The sequence below is a fragment of the Hibiscus syriacus genome, unplaced genomic scaffold (assembly GCF_006381635.1).
Source record: "Hibiscus syriacus cultivar Baekdansim isolate YM2019G1 unplaced genomic scaffold, ASM638163v2 tig00111440_pilon, whole genome shotgun sequence".
NCBI lineage: Eukaryota > Viridiplantae > Streptophyta > Magnoliopsida > Malvales > Malvaceae > Hibiscus > Hibiscus syriacus.
The window spans coordinates 131,156-151,098 of NW_024063094.1; the positions used below are offsets into that span (position 1 = coordinate 131,156).

The following is a 19,943-nucleotide window of genomic DNA, read 5'->3' on the forward strand; positions in this document are numbered from 1 at the left end:
ATCGTTTAAGAAAGAGGAAGAACCACAACCTGGACTTCATAAATAAGTGGCAACTAGCATCCTTGCAACATACTTACTTGGACGGGGTTGATGGGTGATCTACAAGACGCATGGCCTAGGTTAGTGATCTCCATTGCACTTGGGAGGGGCACTCGCCTAAGGTCTCCTAAATTGGGAGAGCTTACGTCATAATTTGTGGCAGTGGGGCCTAGTTCGATCAATTGCATTTAGTTTTTAAATTGGACAGAAGAATCTCCACTGTTAGGGTCTAAGTGTTTGTTTTCATAGATTTTTAAAATTCTGAATATTCAAGTTCCACATGTTAATGGAACGTTATTTAGGGACAAAAAGGTGATCTAATAAGACAACAAATGAAAATGGCAAAACTTGTTCATGGCTCAGCCATGAATCTTATCATAGTTAATGAAACCTCTTGTGGACAAAACTGGTGCTAATAAAGGCAGCAAAACACAACGGCAGAACTGCAATGCTGTGGACCAAAAATCATGGTTCTCATAAGTCATAATAGCCTCTCCCATCTTTTATTCATACCAGCATAAGGATGGCCTCTTTACACTTCCCAACCTCGCGTAACAGTCGCTTCCACGACACGGTTAACCCCGAGGGTAAACGCTTCCATTTGGAGGTCGCAGTTGTGAATACGGCACATGTCTTTAACATCTTTGAATGCTTTGGTCATGGATGTCTTTAGCTCATTGTTCACCTTCTCCTCATCCCACATGAAGCCTTGAATGTTCTGCAACAAAACATATGACCTTTGATTATTTTCGTGTTCCTAGCGTGAAGAATGGTGATGGTAATGAGGATTGGTCTGTCACATGTACCTGCACCCACTCGAAGTAACTAACGGTCACTCCTCCGGAGTTTGTGTATATGTCAGGAAGGATAACGACCCCTTTCTTCGATAAGATCTGCAGGTGAAGAATGGAAGGAAATGAATCTGTTTGCACATGTTTTTAGCTGTTCGAAGTTGCAAATTCGGATAACGAGCACTAGCCTCGTCAGCCTCAGGATCAGTAGGATGATTAGCAGCTTCGATAATGAACTTGGCTTAATCTCGTTTGCATTTTCCCTTAAATAAAGATCAAAAGGACAACATTTGGTGTAAAATATCAAACTGATTTTCAGGAAAGGAAGTGTAAAAATAAAGGGTGAAACCTGTTGATGATGCCTCCAAGTGCTGCCGGGATGAGTATGTCGCAGTCTTCGATGAGGACTGACTAGGGATCCAAAGTATCCGCGCCGTGAAATCCTTTGACCCCCTTGTTTTCTTTGACATGGTTGAGTAGGCTAGGAATATCAATTCCTTTGCTGTTCTTTATGGCTCCTGTGACATCACTTACAGCAACAATCTTCCCACCCTTCTCATGGATGAGTCTAGCAGCCCAGGAACCAACATTTCCAAAGCCCTGAAATGAAATTTTTGATACATTTTAAGTGTGTCCATGTCGGAATTTAAATTTTTTGGGTGTCGGACGTGCACCCGTATAACGAATTTTTTTCATTAAGAAGTACTTCTGTGGTGAAGACAACTCCTCTGCCGGTAGCTGCGTCTCTGCCGAGTGATCCTCCAAGATCCTAAATGAACAGCTTGAATCAGTATGAAAAAAAGTTACGATGTCGAATGGTCTACCTTGTTTTGGACATACTTACTGCGGCTTTCGGGTAACTACAGCGGGTGAATAGCCGCGGAATTTGGAGTATTCATCTAGTATCCATGCCATTGTCTGTTTAACCAACAGAAAATGTTACAATCATCGATTTCGGAACACTTTTTGAACGCTAGAACCAACTAGGTAGAAAGAAAATTCAAATGAAACGAGATTTTCGAAGCATATATATCACAAGTTGTACCTGTGGTCCTGTACCCATATCTGGCGCTGGAACATCTCTGTGAATATCAATAAGGTCATGTATCTTCTGAGTGAAAACTCGAGTAAGACGTTCGAGCTCCGATAAACTCAACTCTCCGGATCACATCCAATCCCGCCTTTCGCACCCCCGTATGGTAGGTTAGCAACCACAGTCTTCCATGTCATTAGTTGTGCTAAAGCATTCACTTCATCCGGCTCAAGCTCAGGGTGATATCTGATTCTTCCTTTCATGGGGCCTCTCGCATTGTCATGCTGAACCCTGAACCCGACATAAGTCGCCAATGTGCCGTCATCTCTCGGCACGGTGCATTCGACCTGAGAAATACGGCACAAATCAAGTGTATCTGCAGATCTCAAGAGAATGATGGAAAAAAAATGGAGAAACAAAGAGAAATGTAGACACCTTGATTTCCCTGAAAGGGATTAGCAAACTCTTTTCAAGCTTAGAGTACAAACCAAGAAGCCTTGCTGCTAGCTTAAAGTTTCTTTTGGTTGCTGCTAATGCATTCATTGTTGTTCTTAGGATAGAACACTTGAAGAACTCGATAATTTCAATTAGTAAGCAATTTTGAGATCGGGACATGGGAATTTGGTTATTTAAAGTGATTAATTATGTGGGGCTGTGGTGATAATTGTAGAGCTGGAAATCTTACCTGTGTCTGGGAACTGAGTCATGACACAATCACGAGGTGAAATTGGTAAGGAAGATAAAGATCAATAAGCAAAAAAGGTACGGTATATTAAAAGACATTTAACACATTTAAGATCAATAATAAAGTGATTAAGAGAATGTTGTTATCTTTTGAGATCGAGCATGTCTTCTACACATGCTTATGTGCATTTATTTTCAAATGGTTAATAATCTTTTAAACATATATTACTTTGTATTCACCCTAAATTAATAAAAGAAATTGAGAAATGCCTAGACAGTTAGGATGGACAGTCAACATTAAGTGACTAAAATGAAATTGAGTGATCAAAACGAAACAAAAGTAATAATTGAGGTACTAAACATATAGTTTACCCAATTTATTAAGTGAATTATGAGAGTTAATTGCACCATATGTCCTCAAACTATAAATCTCATTTTATATTAGTCATTAAACCTTTGAATATTTCAATTTCATCTCCAACTCTCATTCTAAATTAGTCCTTAAACTTTTGAATATTCTAATTTCATCCCCAACTCTCATTCTAAATTAGTCCTTAAACTTTTGAATATTCTAATTTCATCCCCAACTCTCATTCTAAATTAGTCCTTAAACTTTTGAATATTCTAATTTCATCCCTACACTATGACTCTCATCCTAAATTGGTCCATAAACTTTTGAATATTATACTTTTATCCCTAAATTCATGCAAATATGTAATTAGTTTCAACCATAATTTAGCCTAAATTTTGTTTTTTGTTTTCCCAAGGATATAATAACATAACTTGGCCTAATGATTCTATTAACAAGGGATGTGGCTAGTATATACATATAGTTTGGGATGAATTTGGAATGTTAAAAAAGTTTAGGGACCAATTTAGAATGAATGTCATTGTTGGGGATGAAATTGAAATATTCAAAAGTTTGAGGACTAATTTAAAATAATAGTCATATATTATGGATGAAATTGAAAGATTTAAAAGTTTAGAGACTAATTTTAATTGAGTCATACTCTCAGTACATGTGATCAATTAACTCAAATTATAAAGTCTGGTTTAGACAACTTTGTGGATTTTCTCAACTGTATATTTATTGGATATGTACGTAGGTCCAAAGAATGGGTCTCAGCCCTTAATTAAAGGGTGTAAAAACTCTTTAATTCCCCTACAAACAAGCACAAAGCTAAAATTTTGATGGGCAAACTACATATTTAGTATATAAACTATTGTTTTTATTCTATTTTTGTATTTAAAATTTCATTTATTTCATAACCATATTTAACGTTTAGTTTATGTTTCATTTTGGTAGGTAGTGTTAAAAGTTTACCTATGAATTTTATGAGTAAATCACATCATTCATCACTCAATTATCTTCTCTCACATATTTTGGTCACTAAAGTTTACTTTTTTTATTTAACTACTCAAATTTCAAATTATTCATGTTTTAATCACTATTATTTATTTTATTAATAAGTTTTGTGACATGGATTTTTTATTTTATTAGTATATAATTAAAATAAAAAAATTAAATTTAAAAGTTAGAGTGATTAAATTAGGAGTAATTTAAAAGTTAAGTAACTAAATTAAAAAAATTAAACTTTAGTGACCAAAATAGGAGTGAGAAGATAGTTGAATGATTACTGAATATAATTTACTCATAGAAAGTGTCATGTTAATGACGAGATATCAAAACGAAATAAAAAGCAAATATTAGTATAATTTTGAAACAAATAAAAGTTTAGATACCAAAACGGAATAAAAAATAGTTTAAGTACTAAACGTATAGTTTACCCAAAATTGATTGATTAATGGCGTCGGTGTGGTGAAGGCTGACTTGTGAGCCATTATTCACATTCTTCAATACCTAATACCAAATCCTTGCGTCCCCTTTGTGCAGAATTCTTCAGGAACGTGGCTTACACATAGGATATAGTTTTTCACATAATAAAACAATGAAAATTCCCACCATTTCTCTCCCTTGTTTTTGTTCTTAACAAATCCCATTCTGTTCAACAACAAAAAAAAGTAGTTTGGGATTGTTAGAATCTTCTCCAACTCATTAACTATTGAAGAAAAACCAAGGCAGAGATTGTCCCGAAACAAAAAAGGGGAGGCGAAATGTGTCCTATGAGGTTCTTGTTGGTGTTTTTCTCAGCTATTTTAGCAGGCTATGTCGCATGGAGGACCGTGCGTCCATCACCTGACACCGAAGGCGAAGTTTCAGAGGATGGGGAGAAGATCGTTGTCAAAGAAGAAGAATTCAGCTTCAAAAGGGTATGAAAATATTTTGTTTCCTCTTTTTTCTTTTTTCTCTTTTTTTCCGGGTTTCTTTTTTCTTGTTTGGATTTTTGTTTCCGACTTTTTTTCCTCTTCATATTGTTGAATTTTCAGATGGTGCAGAATGGGTTCTGGGTATTTGTGGACATGGCTAGCGGGAAGTATTTGTGGAGGAATCTCAAGGAACTGAAGAATGATGAGAAAGTTAAGAGCTCTTAACAGTTTTTAACATATGGTGATGAGAAAGTTAAACTAGTTCTTTTCTTGTATCAATAATTGTACCATAAGAACATGTGAATCCTTCCTTGTTATGATTATGAAATATGAATGCAATTTATCCAAGTAGAATCTTTGCTAGAGACAACTGAATTCCCAGCTAAATTATTTCTTGAATTCTTTTAAGAAAAAAAGGAAATTGAAATTCATATTCATGGCTGCCATATTACTGAAAATTGTAAAAATAAAAATAAAAATGAAGAACTGGGGTTATTTTGCTGTGAGCAAAGCTCTTGCGTAGCCTTTAGATATTTGGTACTGCTCACTCATGCCGAAATGTGCCATGATAAGCCAGACATGGGTTAGAAGCTCACCACCTCGCCTCAGCTGTTGACAATGCTGGCTCCCTCTGCTGTGACTAGCAGCATAAGCTAACAACTCCAACCAGACATCTCTGATCATATCCCATCTAACTTTCTTGTCTGTTACTCCGTTTAATGCTGATGCCAGTCTGCATGCGTCGAACAAAACAGACTTGCTGCTATCCCCCTTCACTTTCCCTGGTAGAACGTCGATGTTTTCTCGAAGCAACATGTGGCAAGCTGCAATCATTTGGTACATCGTTGGTTCTTGCTCGAACTTCATGGCTCGAAGCAATGACTTCCAATATGTACTTTTGGTGTTTTCTTCTTCTTGCTCTTCGAACTCACTGTCACTGGCTTGAAGAGGTGTTTTGTTACATCTAATCCTGTTTTCTTTCTTTGTTCGTGAAAGGGTTAATCTTTCTTTGAAGAACCTCTTGGTATCAGCCTGGGTATCACGGAACCTGATAAGTCCGATCCCAACCGGCAACAAGAAAGGGTAAGCGATCAGCAGATGGAACATATAATTTGAGATGCGATAGCTTACTTCCCGGGATGATCGAATATCACTTGTAACTGTACTCAGAGGTGCCTCTGAGAAGTAACAGAGCTCTGTGGCAATGTGCCAAATAAGGATACTCTGATCAAATTCAACATTGATACTCCACTCAAGGCTAAGGTGAGTCTGCTTCTTATACTTTTGAAGTATGTTGTTTCCCCTTTGGCTGCACAAATCTCTAAAATTGCCGTCATCTTGTTTCTCCTGAAAATGATTAAATTTCTCTTTGACATGATTGAAAATCAATTCTTTGAGATCATCATCGACTTCTACATAAGTTTCACTTGGCCATTTTTCCACTACCTTTTGCAGGAGTATAAAATAAGGCTTCTTCTTGCAGCAAATGCGAAGTAGACTCGACTGTGGCACCTGACTTGACCACCTCTTTTGCTTTAAATATGGTTGTAAAGAATGAATGAGTTTGAGACATGATGTTTTGTTGTGCTTGATCAACCAAAGATTGGTTTGGTCCGAGAATAGTAATACTAGTGCCGCAATTATCTCCAGAACAACTGCTACAAGGAGGAGGATGGAGGTTATGGATATGTCAGCTTTTTTATACTTCTTCATGCCCTCAAAACAGAAAACCAGCAGCACCAGCAACGTGAGACAGAAAGTAGCGATGCGGCGAATCAAACCTGGAGGAGTATAAATTACTGTTGCTTTTGTGTACAGCTTGTCATACATGAACCCTAGTTCAATAGCCACCACATCAAAGGCTTCTTTACTGGACATTTTCTGGAACAAAGATTGACTCTTCTCCCTATCTTTGAAGCTTAGGATGAGATCTACAAACAGGTACTTGAATGTTTGAAACAAGGCATCGGCTTTGATTATATTCTGCTCATCAGGAGTGGTTCCTGGAGGGGCAGCTACATCCAACTCTTCTGGAACATCCTTTACCTCTTCAATCTCCATAAAGAAACCTTCAGCTTGTTTCAGCCTATATTCATTCATCAACTTGGAATAGTTCGGACCAGGGTCTGCAGAAGTGAGCATCGAGTCTCGAAGTTGATCACTGCTTGCTTGCCAAAGAGTCCAAGTCTTCTCTCCGTACTTAATTGATCCCACCACAATCATTGGAATGCTTAGCAATGAAAGACGGCTATCTGACGACCAGGCCATGAAGAAGATGTATCCAGTCACAACTGTCTGTACTATTAGTCCCCAACAGTGCCTTAACCACAATTGATTGTCTTCCAAGGAATAAGCTGTAATTGTGTCCGGGCCACCCAAGTGCAGCAGTAAAAATGGTGCCCAAAATGCTTGAAGTTTTGTATGGAAGTCAACCTGACCTTTTTTATTATATATATCTCCCAGGTTGTTTGTTAGTATGCCAAGGGCAATGGTTGCAACAGAGTCGGCCAACAAGTAGGAACACCAAACAATGGCTCTAAGCTTTGCTCTCCGAATATATTTTCTTCTGCTTCCAAAGACAATGAGAATTATTTGGACCAGAAGGCTCGTTAAAACCATTGATCGAAGCTCCCAATCCTTCCATATCTTCATTAGTTTCGGCGTAACTAGCTCCATTGCACCCCTCCTCTTCCTCATTATAATCAAGCCTGTAATAACTGAATATGCATAGACAGAAAGTTGAGTTTTACAATTGTTTACGTAACATCTTCATTAAACCACAATTGGTATGAAACTCAAGTAATATTTATGGAAAAAACAGAAAGGAAGTTATTGTTTCTCATATATCAGTCTTTTTTTCTCTAGTCTTTAGATGTTGCATATGTAGAAATTGATTAGAGAATCATTTAGTTTTCTAATATATTCTCCAAAAGTTTTCTAATATAAAAATTTCTGAAAAATATTATACTACTTGTATTTACCAATTACTGATAACCTTTCTATGTTGCTTGGACTTCTTATTTTTCATAATACATCATGATTATCTTGACAGGAACACAAGGCACTGCATTTGAAACATCATATAAAAAAAGAAGCAGAAAGCAGTTACTTACCGGCGGTAATCATAGGAAATACTAATGTTGTTCCTCTTCCTAATAACTCCTGTTAACCCTGGTATTCTGAGTTGCTCTTTCAACTACAGTTTTCAACCTTAAGAAAGTTTTAATAGTTTCATTACTAGTAATGGAATTTTATACAACTCTACTCTATAAGGTGTTTTGTATGTTCTTGAGGGTTGATATACCGAGAGCAGGAGCTAAGTTACACTAGATTCTTTGTCTTTAATGGGGGAAAATGAAAGGAAATGATTCCTTTCTTTAACTGGGAAACTTCCTCCAATTTCTACTATTAGGTTCCTAATAGAGAAAATCACTGAGGTTAATAATGACCCAAAAGAAAGGATTTTGACATTTAAGGATTGGTTAATTAATCTGTACTTACCCCAGATTAATTAAGGATTGGTGCTTGATAAACTCTATTCAATGCCAACTGTGGATGTGTTTGGGCTAACGAGTAGTATGTTCTCTTGATATTTAATGTTTTCACTGAATCTTTGAAGAAGGCCTTGTTTCATTCACGGGATTGTTTGGTGAATCAAAGCTATGTTTAAGTTTCATAACCTTTTTCTTGTCTAATTTAAACTATTTATATCCACCTTCCTAAAAGAACAGAACAGAGGGCATAAAAGTTAGAAAGTGTAGGTTACTTCGCTAGTTTAAAACTGAAAATCAACTTAGACGAGTATGATTTAAATAAAATTTGAATCAAAATGAAATCAAATTTCCTGACAAACAGTCTCCACAAAACATAGGCCATTGGCTATTTCAATTTGCCAACAAAAATACATGGTTAAATTGCAAACTTGGAAATTAAAAAGAAACTATAATACCTTCTTAATTTTGTGGGCCTCCCTTGATGCTTGGTCACTTGATCGATCTGGCCATGGCTTTTAAGACCTGATTGACTGATTTGTGACACAATCTAAGTGAGTCGTGGATTCACATGCTGGGCAGTAGTAAAACCAGTGCGCTGGATTTCTTTCCTTCTTACAAGCTTCACAATGACTTTTATCCAGGTAACTTTGTTCAAGAGAATCATAGGTAAGCCTGAGAGGATGCTTATCATAGTCGTACGAAATGGTCCGTGGCAGCAAAATGCAGCCGACATGCAAATTAAAGTTGCAATCATAGCATCTGTAGCTAATAGAATGGCCAAAATCACCACAACCAGAGCATCTATACTCATAATTGTAGGACAATGGCATCATTAATAGATTGAGGGGATGTGCATGGGATTCATGGTTAGCAATGATTGGTAGGAATTTACCTTTCATGTTGGTTTGAAACAGGCAATCATGGCAACTATCTGAGAACTCTTTGCCTTTATCTTCGCATATCTTGCACTTACGTCTCACATCTTTTGGAAACAGATATTCAGGTTGACTTCGCCTTAAATAATCAGGGCACTTTTTCCCAACAATTTCTATGTCACTAGGAAGCTCTGCACAGGCTTTATCGAATAAATACTCGTCACATCCTAGAAAACATTGATAATATGGACCTGAAGTTGATTTCTGGCAGCGGCTGCATTTGACTTCAGATTCAGCAATTGTATTGTTAATGAACATTAAGGGATGTAAGTGCCGGTGAGATCTTTTCCTGACCTTATCCAACTCATCTGAAATAAATTCTTCAGCATCAAAGGTTCGCTTTCTGGTGTCAACGGTGAACCTTGGAACTCCTTCAAGGGTGAAATCACTGTTCTTATCTTTCGGCAGGCATTGAATTATAACCAGAACAGCACCATCAGACTTTGCCTGCTCCTTTAATTTATCCAAGTGGCTTCTTTGACTGAGTGGTGTGCTGACGATCACCCCAAGCTGCAGCACTTTCAGCTGGAGTGAAGCAATTGCTAGAGCAATGCCAAAGGAAATGTCATCCAGATCTTGAGAAGCTTGGGGAGATGGGGTGGTTACATCTTGGTCAATGAGAGGGTATTTCAGGTGTTTGGCAAGCTCGTAGGCTACTGGATTCCTTGTCTCCTTTAAATGACCTTTCACTGCTAGGATCATTGGGGCATCCAGTTGTTCAACGTCTTGTTTCCCCATTTTCTTTCTGGGTTGGGTGCTTATGTCCATCTTCCTTTTGCCAATATACTTGTAGGAAAGAGATTAATTGCAACCCTGAGCCCAGGTTGCTCAATTTCAGGGTGGGACATATATCAGGAAACAGTTGTGTGAAGGAAAAATAAAGTATCTGAGAAACATGGCTTATGAAGTTATGAATACTTGCTGGGCCAAGGTCTTTGAGAATCTCTCTTTTACAACTTTAAATGAAATCAAAGGAAAAGTAGAATTAAATTATGATTACTGTTATATTCTATTCTTAACAAACAAGGAAGGATTTGGAGGTAAAGTTGATTTCAATTTCAAAGCAACAAAAACATTTTGTCATCTCACTGACTATACATCCTCCCTGGAAGCGGAATCTTCTAAGAGGGGATTTTGACATTTTCCTGGAAGTTACTGCCTCAAAAATTCTAACAGCCCAAAGCTCCAACATGAAACAATAGAGATGGCAGTGAACTGATCAAGCCAAGTTCTGTTCCTTTTTTTTCCTCCCATGTGTATTTTAAAATTTAGTTCCGGTCTTGTATCTTTTAATTTTTCCAAGTAGCAATGCAGAAATTCATGAAAACAGAGAATTGAAAGAAAAAAAAAATCTTTTCTTAAATTCTATTGTAATGAGATTTGGTTTGAAATGAACTGTAAAAGGCAATAAATTGACGATGGTCAAGTAATCTTTGGGGCAAACTCAGAAACGGAAGGTTTGTAATGGAATTCATTTACAAATTCATTTACAAATTCATTTACAAATGCGACATATGGACAAGTAAACTTTGGGGCAAACTCAAACTTTCCCTTCCAAATTCTTTGAATGGTAGCCGGGTGATTTTTGTTCTAACTGGAGGTGAAGCTAACTCTGAAACGGTGAGAAGGTCCCCCGACTTAAAAGATGTGCAAGAAGTTTTCTCAAATCAAACGGTTGTAGAGCACCGCAGTAGGCTCTCTGCTGGTAAGGACAAAGAGTCGGGCATTGTTGGTTTCATTGATAAAGAAAGGGAGTTAGAAGGAATAACACTCAACAGCTACAAGTTGCATTTTCTAATTTCAGTGTTAGGGGTGGCAGGTTCAGGCAAATCAACTCTTGTCTGGACGATCTATAACAGTGTAGCAAGTAAGAGGCACTTCAAATGTAGAGCTTTGGTTAATGTGCCGCTGCAGTTGGATGAATTCAATGAGAAACAGCTATTAGTTGACTTATTGGGACAGCTTAGAAATGCCAAGCAAAAGGAGAGCTTGACACTGGAGCAGTTGAGGGAAAGGCTTCATCTTTTCTTAACCTGGAAGAGATTCTTGATAGTTTGGATGATGTTCCTGCACCAGAAATTTGGGAAAGACTAAATCGTTTCTTTCCAAATTTATCAAATGGCAGCAGGGTGATAATCACTACTCGGAATGTGTATCTAGCATACCATATCAACCCAGAGGTTGTAGTTCTGCAGCTACGACCTCTAACTGTTGATGAAAGCTGGGAATTGTTCTTGAAGAAGGTACAAGCTGCAAAGAAAACGGAGAAAGATGAAAATGATTCACAGCTAACTGCTTTAAAAGAGAAGATCTTGCAAAGATGTCATGGCCTACCTCTTCTAATCGTCCTGCTTGGAAATTTGTTATCTAGGAAGAAATATGATGCATGGTCTAGTGTGCTAGATCGTTCCATTCATAAAATGGGAAAGAAAAAGAAAGTAACCCCCGAAGATCAAATGATCCCCTCTGATAAACCAGCTTCCTCAAACGCCAAGCAAAAGAGTGAGAGGAAAGCAACAGTGATGGAGCCTAAAACAGCTAGTACGGATGAAAAAGATTTTCCAAATCAGTCGAAGCAAAAAGAACAAAGGGAGAAATTGCAGACTGAGGCAACTCCTCAAACAAATTGTTAGTTTCAGATGAAATGCCTGTCTGATACTATGGCTTTAGCCTATCAGGATTTAGACCCGGATTTGAGGTGCTGTCTTCTTTACATGGGTCTTTTTCCTAAGTCATATGAGATTCCTCTTAGAAGGTTGTATCAATTGTGGCTTGCTGAGGGGTTTGTGACAACAACAGATCAAGTGAAAACACCTGAAAAGCTAGTGGAAGAATATTTTGAAGAACTCAAGTGTAGAAACATGCTTGAGGTTACAAAGCTAAAATTAAATGGAAGCCCCAAGTCGTGCCGCGTGCCAAATACCATATATGACATCCTCTTTCTAGATACTGAGAAAGTCGGGTTTTTTCACTTCTCCAACAGTTCAGGTATATGTGGATCACCGTGGTTTAACATCCGACGTCTTTCAGAAAACTCGGGCATTTCCCCTCAGTCCAAAGACATAGAAACCCGAGTTCAACAACTGCGTTCTTATATTTCTTTCTATGGAAAAAGAGGAGATGCACCTACAAATGGAGTAAAGTAACTTCTAAGCAAGGTTGTTGAAAAACGCATTCAAATGCTTGTAGTGCTTGATCTAGAAGGTGTTTACAAACCAGTGCTTTCTGATACACTGGGCAATCTGCCTTACATAAAGTATTTGGGCTTGAGGCGGACACTTTTGGATGAGGTCCCACAATCAGTTGGTGACCTGCATCACCTGGAGACGTTAGACATAAAGCACACTTTCATAACCAAGTTGCCTAGCATCATCTGGATGGCAGAGAAACTTCAGCATTTGTACATGAGTGATATCAATGTTGATTTGTTTACTCTGAAGCCATCAGCTAGTGGTTCATTGAACAATCTGAAGATCCTGTGGGGATTGGTGATTAAAAGTGGGAGTCCTGAAAAAAATTGGATGAAGAGTTTGGTTGATCTGAGGAAATTGAAAATAACATGCAATGATGCAACAAGTGAAGTATCAGGTTCCTGGATCACTCGAATGGACAAACTTCAGTCCTTGAAATTGAGATTATTAGATAAATTCAATAAACCTTTACGCCTGAGAGTAGAGGACATGCAGAAATGGAAGCAGATGAGCCGATCGCAGTTGTATTTGCTTGCAAAACTTCCAGATCAAGTTGATACCTTTGATTTTCCTGAAAAGCTTGAAGTTCTTACACTGTCAATGACACATCTGTCAAAAGATCCAATGAAAAAGCTTGGGCTGAAACAACTGAAGGTCCTTAGGCTTTATGCTCAGTCCTTCTTGGGGAGAGAGATGACTTGTGATCGCAGTGGATTTCCGCAGCTAAAGGTCTTAAAATTGTGGATGCTCTATAAATTGAACTGCTGGACTGTGGAGCAAGGAGCAATGCCAATGTTAAGAGAAGTGGAGATCAGAAGCTGCAAAAATCTTAAAAAGCATAATGGGTTGGAAAAAGTAGAAGCCTTGAAGGAATTGACCCTTACAAATATGGCAGAAGACTTTGTAGCAAATGTGGAAAGAAGCATGGCTAGCAGCAATGTAGCAATCATGAAGAACTTCTACTTTTCCCCTTCATGGGTAAGTTCAATTCCTCTCAGTTGCTTGTCTTCATCTTTTAATTCTTAAATCTCTTCATATCTCGTTCTATTCTTTTCTTTTCTTTTCTTTTCTTTGTGGGAACAATAAATATTGGAGGAGAGACAAAGGTTTTTTTTCGGGATGAGATTTTGGAAATCACACCAATTTTTAATTATTCTTTTTAGATTAAATTTAAATTAAAAATAAATGTGATTGAAAAACCTCTCGTTTTGAAAATTTAAAAATTCCTTTATGATAAAAATACTGTTCGAGGAGTCACCACCAATCTTTGATTAATGTGTGATTGGACACCCAAAAATATTTTGTCATTTTAAATAAAAATTAATTTTAATTAAAACAACAAATTTAGGTTCGCGTTACCAGAAAATGAGTTCAGGAGTCTGTTACACGTGGGGAAGGATTAGCACCCCCATAGTGTCCTAAATCGGTACCTAGTCGATTAATTAATTGTCTTTGCAATAAAATGTACAAGTTCAAAATTAATTTGATTTATGATCCCCTAAAATAATATTTTTCGAAATTTTGGATGAAAGAATAATAATATTTAATTATTTCCTATCGAGAAGAAATGATCTATCATACCTTGAAGCAATCGATTCTTACTCCAATCGAAATAAAAAATATTAAAATTTCATTCTAAATTTCAAAATAATAACACCCAAAATAATTTTTAGAGATAAAATAATAATATTTAATTATTTATGATCGAACATTATTATTTTGAATAAAAATACATGTAAAAGTAAAAACAACTATCAAGCAATTGATTAATTATTTATTTACCAATATTTAATGAGAATAAAGGTATTCAATTAATTAAATATCAAGAGACGAGATCATAGATTCGATCTAACTGTCTTTTCTCGATGAATTTAATTAAAAGAATACAATCTTTTCTTCAGTCCCCAAATTTTAAAAATGAATCTTTTTTAATTGGTGTCACTTATAGGATAGACTTTTATTTTAAAATTATTGAAAGTAACTTTCTTATACGTTAAGACAGTCACTTTACAACAATATTAAAATGCTCGAATATTACTCTTAGTCAATTTATTTCAATTCAAGTCAAGTAAAGCTCATGAGGCTATCATGCAAATTATGCAAAAATGATGTTATATAAAAATATTTAAACACCACAAATTATATACATTATAACTATATATTATATATATATATATATATATATATATTAATATATAATGTACGAAAGTGACTTAAAAAACATATTAACTTCAAAATACAAATTTCACGAAATAACTATATTTAATGATTAAACCATATTAAATAAAATATTATTATTTTTAAATACAAACAAAGTAAAAATTAAATTATACATGCAAATATTAAATGGTCAAATGTATGAAGAAATAAATCAACTTTTAGGACCTAAAAAAAACATGCAAAAAAATAGAACTCTAATGTCTAAATGACAAAAACAAAATAATCAACATTTATGACTAAAATTAAATAAACATGCAATACAAAGACCAAATCAAAACAGAACAAATTAAATTTAAATGATAGAACACCAATTAATCAAAATTACGCGCCAAATGCATAAACAAACAAAAATAACATAAACTGATGACTAAAATAAAATAACAGAAACTATAGTGTTAAAATCAAGAAAACATATATATTCATATGATGGAATGAAAAACACACATAAAAGTTCAGGGATTAAGCAGAAATTATACCAAAAATATATAACATGTGTCATAAATGATTCACCGGCCATCGTGTTTCTGCGCTGCCGTGCCACCGTCCGATTGTTCTGAAATTTTAGTATGCTGTTCGTGTTGACATCGCGCAACTTTTGACCGTTCGGAATATTGATCGGAGGTTCCAATCGCAGGGAAGAGGCCAAAAACCGTTCGGCTTATTTTCTCTGATCCATCGCTGTCCACCGTCTGATCGTCCTGAATTTTTAGTATGTTGTTCGTGATGGTCTTGCGCAACTTTTGACCGTTCGGAATGGTGATCGGAGATTCCGATCAATGGCGAGAATCCGACAGAATCACTTAGGCCTTTTTTTCCTTTTCTCTCTCCCGTCTCTCCTCCCACGTTTTTGCTCCCCTCTGGTGTATTATCTGGTCTCCCCCTCTTTTATGGTTTACCAATTATCTCCACCATCTAATTTGAATATTATAATTTCAATATAATATTGGTAGTGGAATCATGTAGTGGAATGGTGGGTTGGTTATGTTTTAGTGAGTGATGATATTTTTATTGATATCATGGCCTTTGATGTAGGTGATGATGATATTTGGTAACTTGGTGGCCGGCTGAAACATTTGGTTGGAGCATTCAGAGGCTACTCGGTTCGAGTTATCTCTGGGTCGGGTCAAATCCAGGTCGTTGTAAGGCCTGAAAGAGAAATAAAAAATAGAAATATTAATAATAATTAATAATATAATAATAATAAAAAAAACGAGACGAAAAATGAGTGTCGACAGCTGCCCCTCTTTGCCCATTCTTGTGTTAACAAGAATAGGGCAAAGATGAAAAGATAATACGTTTTTCGTCCAGTTAACTTCAAGGTTTGAAATATGATAGGGATCTGTTCTGCTGTCACTCAGGGAATATCAGATCGGGGATGTTGATTCATTCCACTATTCTTCAGGGAAGATTGAATCTGAGAAGACTTGTTTTGCTGTCACTCAGGGAATATCAAATTTTGAAAGATAGTGATCTGTTCCGCTTCTTCTGAAGGGAATATCAGATCTGGATGAGTTGATCCATTCCGCTGTCACTCAGGGAAGATTGAATCGTGGTAGACTTGTTCTGCTGTCACTCAGGGAATATCAAATCTTGAAAGAGAATGATTTGTTCCACATCTTCTGAAGGGAATATCAGATCTGGATGAGTTGATCCATTCCACTGTCACTCAGGGAAAATTGAATCATGGTAGACTTGTTCCGCTGTCACTCAGGGAATATCAAATCTTGAAAGAGAATGATTTGTTCCACATCTTCTGAAGGGAATATCAGATCTGGATGAGTTGATACATTCCGCTATCACTCAGTGAAGATTGAATCATGGTAGACTTGTTCCGCTGTCACTCAGGGAATATCAAATCTTGAAAGAGAATGATCTGTTCCACATCTTCTAAAGGGAATATCAGATCTGGATGAGTTGATCCATTCCGCTATCACTCAGTGAAGATTGAATCATGGTAGACTTGTTCCGCTGTCACTCAGGGAATATCAAATCTTGAAAGAGATTGATCTGTTCCGCTTCTTCTGAAGGGAATATCGGATCTGGATGAGCTGATCCATTCCGCTATTACTCAGGGAAGATTGAATCATGGTAGACTTGTTCCGCTGTCACTCAGGGAATATCAAATCTTGAAAGAGAGTGATCTGTTCCGCTTCTTCTGAAGGGAATATCAGATCTGGATGAGTTGATCCATTCCGCTGTCACTTAGGGAAGATTGAATCGTGGTAGACTTGTTCCGCTGTTACTCAGGGAATATCAAATCTTGAAAGAGATGAATATGTTTTGCTTCTTCTGAAGGGAATATCAGATCTGGATGAGTTGATCTATTCCGCTGTCACTCAGGGAATATCAAATCTTGAAAGAGATGAATCTGTCCCGCTTCTTCTAAAGGGAATATCAGATCTGGATGAGTTGATCCATTGAATTAGGACTGAAATTTTCAAAAATTTCAATTTTCAAATTTGAATGAGAAACTTTCTTATATTTCAATAGACATGTGAAAACATCCTGCCCAAAGGTCTTATGGATGGCCAAAATGACTTATCATCTTACTCTAAAGGCTTACAAATGACCCGAAGGATTTAAGCATCATGCTCGGAAGACTTACTGATGGCCCGAATGACTTATGAATTTTGGAAATATTTTACTAAGTAAGAAACCTTTCTTACTTTTCAAAAATTTCAATTTTCAGATTGGAATAAGAAACGTTTCTCATATTTTTATAGACATGTGAAAACATCCTGCCCAAAGGTCTTATGGATGGCCCGAAGGACTTATAAATTTTGGAAATATTTTACTAAGTAAGAAACCTTTCTTACTTTTCAAAAATTTCAATTTTCAGATTGGAATGAGAAACCTTTCTCATTTCATTTTTTTTTTCTTATAAAACAACTTAATGGTTGGGGAACATGCCCCACTTCAAACTAATGCTTCTTCTATGGATTTGGCCCACTCTGTTCTTCAGGTTCTGCCTCCTCAGACATGATTCCCTGTATTTGAGGTTTGAATTCTAGCTTCCACTTAGTGTGATTTTAATACCATGAATCTTTTTTCCCTTGGAAGATCTGTAAAAACCAAATGTTTATGTGTGAAATGTGAATGCAATGCCATGTATTTTATGCAAATGATGTTATCATGCATGTGTAAATGCTGATTCAGTTTTCCTTTGACTCCAATGTGGGGAACCAGGTCTTTTTCCTCTTGATCATTGTTCTCTAGGGTTTATGCAGATATCAGTGTAGCAGTTTGCTACTCTTGGTGATTAGCCCTATCATCTTGTCTTTGTTTTCTGTCTTTATTTTGGAGGAAATGTTTTCTCTCTCGAATTCTTACTCCAATCAATAATATGATCTTGTTGCTCCCTTTTCGTCATTGGCTTAATTACACTTTCAGAGATGTACTTCCAGGACTCTACCATTGATTTATGCTCAGTTAATTTGCTTTACAAGGTAAGCTTTGCTCAAATTCACGGTCTTCCCCTGACACTTCAAGTTACGAGACTCATTCTTAATAACTTCTTGGTTTGAATCTTGTTTTCTCATCATGACGTGGGTTCAGTCATGCCTCAACCTTATCTTATACTGGTACATGCCTTTAAAATGTCCCACCACCTCAAATTGTAAGGTTCATTCTTCATGCCTCCTTCTTCTGAATCTTATCATTTCAACATGAAATGGGTTCATTCGGGCCCCAACATATCATAACTTAAATGTTCTCATTCTGGTGTCACTACACAGTAATGTTGTCAAATAATTTGAGGGCTTTTCTTCATGATACTTAAGAAGTGATCAACCATTCTAACACAATGTCTTGCATTTTCATTCAGGCTGAGATATGTGCCCCTTTCAAATATGGAGAGCATCTACTTCTTGATGGGTTATTGACAACGTCATCTGGAAATATTACAATTTCTTCTTTTCTCTATTCTGATCTCTTGGACCATCTGCTTTAAGGTCGCGAAATGCTTCATGTTTTGGCACCGCTTATTCTCTTTCTTTCAATAGAGGAATAATGAGCCTCACTAGCTGCAAGGACTTTTCACGTTTGAAACTTGTCCTATTTGAAAATGTTTTATCCCTTCTCTTATTTTAGGGAATGTGAAAAATTTATGAATAAATTTCAAAAATGTTGTCATTTTCTTCAGACTCACAATCAAAACGAATTGTAAAACAAGAGTTCAATGAATATCAAATAAGTCAAATTCTCTTTTAATCCTTCAAAAATTATATACATTTGAAAAGAGTAAAGATTAATACTGACAAAAGGTTTAGGCTAACTTAGGAAGGAAATGTGTTTCAGGTTAGCTTCTTGTATCCTTGATTATGGAGTTTTATTGATCTGATGAGGCAACCATTTTACTTCTCTTCTGGAAATGTTCACTGGTTCTCAGCCTTCGTGAGCACCTTTGGACTGTGCGATGCCTTACCAGGAGATGTATAAAATCACCCTTTTGTACAATAGTTGACAATCTTCATATTCGAGTTGGCTTTTCAGGTTTTCAACTCGAATTCTCCTTTGGTTTCAAGACGTCATCTAAAATTTTACGTCTTGAACCCTTCTTTTATTTTTTTATAACATGCATTAAAGATTTTTAAAAAAAACTATTTATAAATAAAATTAACCCTGAGGGGCAAAATGAAATCTGAAGATAGTCTCTCCACTTATAAATCCATGTATGATTAGAAGGGACTTTTCAGGCACGTAACGTAGGCCAGGGCTCACGGTTATGAAAGAAAATGATAAATAGGCCCAAACAAGTGTTTAAGGGTGATTGAACCAAGGATCAATTCATTCTGTTGTCTTCAACCTTGCTCTGCCAGATTTGAATCTGCTCTGCCTTTGGTGTTTCATGATCTTCAGGCAAATAGATTTGAGATGTTTAAACCGCTCGTCTTAAGGTGTTTGATCGGTTTTCTTTCTTCTCTTTTTTTTTTTCATTTTTTCATTTTTTCATTTTTTCATTTTTTCATTTTTTTCTTTCTTTTCTATCTTTTTCTTTCATTTTTTGCTATATCTCTTTCTTCTTTCTCTTTGTATTGTCAACTTGATTTGATCTTCGAATGCTTCGTGTTTCGTCTTAAGGTGTTTGATCGGTTTTCTTTCTTCTCTTTTTTTTTTTCATTTTTTCATTTTTCATTTTTTCATTTTTTCATTTTTTTCTTTCTTTTCTATCTTTTTCTTTCATTTTTTGCTATATCTCTTTCTTCTTTCTCTTTGTATTGTCAACTTGATTTGATCTTCGAATGCTTCGTGTTTGGTCCATCTCATGGTATCTTGTTATTTTCACATTA

The 19,943-nt window shown here is 36.3% G+C and overlaps 4 protein-coding genes and 2 pseudogenes across 4 annotated transcripts; 3 read left to right on the forward strand and 3 right to left on the reverse strand.

The window, feature by feature from the left end:
- The first annotated feature begins 69 nt into the window (after positions 1–69).
- LOC120163347 lies at positions 70–211 on the forward strand (annotated as a pseudogene).
- A 360-nt stretch (positions 212–571) lies between these two features.
- Positions 572–2,457, reverse strand: LOC120163285 (annotated as a pseudogene).
- A 1,952-nt stretch (positions 2,458–4,409) lies between these two features.
- On the forward strand, positions 4,410–5,164 carry LOC120163345. Its single transcript, XM_039173317.1, has 2 exons — positions 4,410–4,818; positions 4,936–5,164. The coding sequence occupies exons 1-2, from the start codon at positions 4,663–4,665 to the stop codon at positions 5,038–5,040; spliced, it is 261 nt and encodes an 86-aa protein (XP_039029248.1). The 5' UTR covers positions 4,410–4,662; the 3' UTR covers positions 5,041–5,164.
- Positions 5,165–5,307: 143 nt separating this feature from the next.
- Positions 5,308–7,714, reverse strand: LOC120163286. Its single transcript, XM_039173258.1, has one exon. The coding sequence runs from the start codon at positions 7,510–7,512 to the stop codon at positions 5,308–5,310; it is 2,205 nt and encodes a 734-aa protein (XP_039029189.1). The 5' UTR covers positions 7,513–7,714.
- A 1,142-nt stretch (positions 7,715–8,856) lies between these two features.
- Positions 8,857–10,186, reverse strand: LOC120163287. Its single transcript, XM_039173259.1, has 2 exons — positions 9,202–10,186; positions 8,857–9,068 (listed from the first exon to the last, which is right to left on the reverse strand). The coding sequence occupies exons 1-2, from the start codon at positions 10,010–10,012 to the stop codon at positions 8,857–8,859; spliced, it is 1,023 nt and encodes a 340-aa protein (XP_039029190.1). The 5' UTR covers positions 10,013–10,186.
- A 522-nt stretch (positions 10,187–10,708) lies between these two features.
- Positions 10,709–13,487, forward strand: LOC120163289 (disease susceptibility protein LOV1-like). The gene is made up of 4 exons (XM_039173260.1): positions 10,709–11,111; positions 11,222–11,853; positions 11,884–12,381; positions 12,502–13,487. The coding sequence occupies exons 1-4, from the start codon at positions 10,709–10,711 to the stop codon at positions 13,459–13,461; spliced, it is 2,493 nt and encodes an 830-aa protein (XP_039029191.1). The 3' UTR covers positions 13,462–13,487.
- Positions 13,488–19,943: the final 6,456 nt, after the last annotated feature.